Source organism: Penaeus monodon, chromosome 28 (assembly GCF_015228065.2).
Source record: "Penaeus monodon isolate SGIC_2016 chromosome 28, NSTDA_Pmon_1, whole genome shotgun sequence".
NCBI classification, from domain to species: Eukaryota; Metazoa; Arthropoda; class Malacostraca; order Decapoda; family Penaeidae; genus Penaeus; species Penaeus monodon.
Window position 1 is genome coordinate 17,404,324 of NC_051413.1, and position 963 is coordinate 17,405,286.

A 963-nucleotide genomic window follows, 5' to 3' on the forward strand; every position below is an offset into this window, starting at 1 on the left:
AAACCTAGTAAAATAAGAGGAAACTAACCTTTTAAACTGGCCAGAGCTAAGCCACACTGAGTGAAGTAGTCTGGCTCTTTGATGGCACTGTACTGCTGCATGGCTTCCTCCACCAAGCCTTGTGCAGTAAGTGTTTCTTCCCAGATTGCAGTGGACACCATCCAAAATTTTCTATCAGACTGTAAAGAAATTAGAAGATGAATAATCAAATATTCAGTACAAATCCTGAATGAGAAGAAAAGCAAAATTTAAATTTTATCCATCTTTAGTTCTTAAATCAGAAAGATGAACTGTTACAAGTATTTATCTAACATAGTTTTCCTATTCTCCAAAAAATTTCTTGGTGATATCCTTCTTTTTAACTACAGTGAAAGACAAATCAAATCATAAGCCTTCCTTTGAACTCTAAACTATCATTCTGCTAATCTAAACACATTTAACTGCTGTCACACTTGGGCCTTTAACCTGACTTGTCTTGTCATAGAAAACAATAATTCATTAATTTGTCATATAAATCCTCAAGTCATTATGAAGACCTGAAGAAAGGATCGTTTTAAACTTCTGGTCAAAGGAAATAGGTAATCTGGAATAAACTGGGAACTAAATATCTACTAACTTCTATTTGCAATATGGAGGAGCAAACTAGCTTTTTTACCTCCAAAACTCTACAAAAAATGGAATGTAAGATGAAACTTCCTCACCTCGTCTGAATCTGCCAGTGCTGTGAGAGCCATCTCATAGGCCCTGGCAGCAGACTGGTAGAGACCAATCATCTCCAGCATCAGTCCTGCCATGTTCAGACCCACTGGATCTCGCTCCTCTTCCCTGATGGAGAAAATTCATGGCACTTTAGAAGTACATCAGTATTAAAAATAAGAATTACAATTAATACTGGGATAAAAATACACAAGAGTAACCACAATAGCACAAAGAAAATCTAAAAGAGAGATTCTGACCATAAAT

At 36.0% G+C, this 963-nt stretch overlaps 1 protein-coding gene across 1 annotated transcript in view; it reads right to left on the reverse strand.

Annotated features, from left to right (window-relative positions):
• LOC119591388 (tetratricopeptide repeat protein 37-like) overlaps window positions 1–963 on the reverse strand; it is a 3,354-nt gene that overhangs the window by 2,044 nt on the left and 347 nt on the right. Inside the window, exons 2-3 of the mRNA XM_037940127.1 lie at window positions 702–825; window positions 29–179 (exon numbers count right to left, since the gene is read on the reverse strand). Coding sequence (XP_037796055.1) covers window positions 29–179; window positions 702–825 — 275 coding nt within the window. The remainder of the gene's footprint in view (window positions 1–28; window positions 180–701; window positions 826–963) is intronic.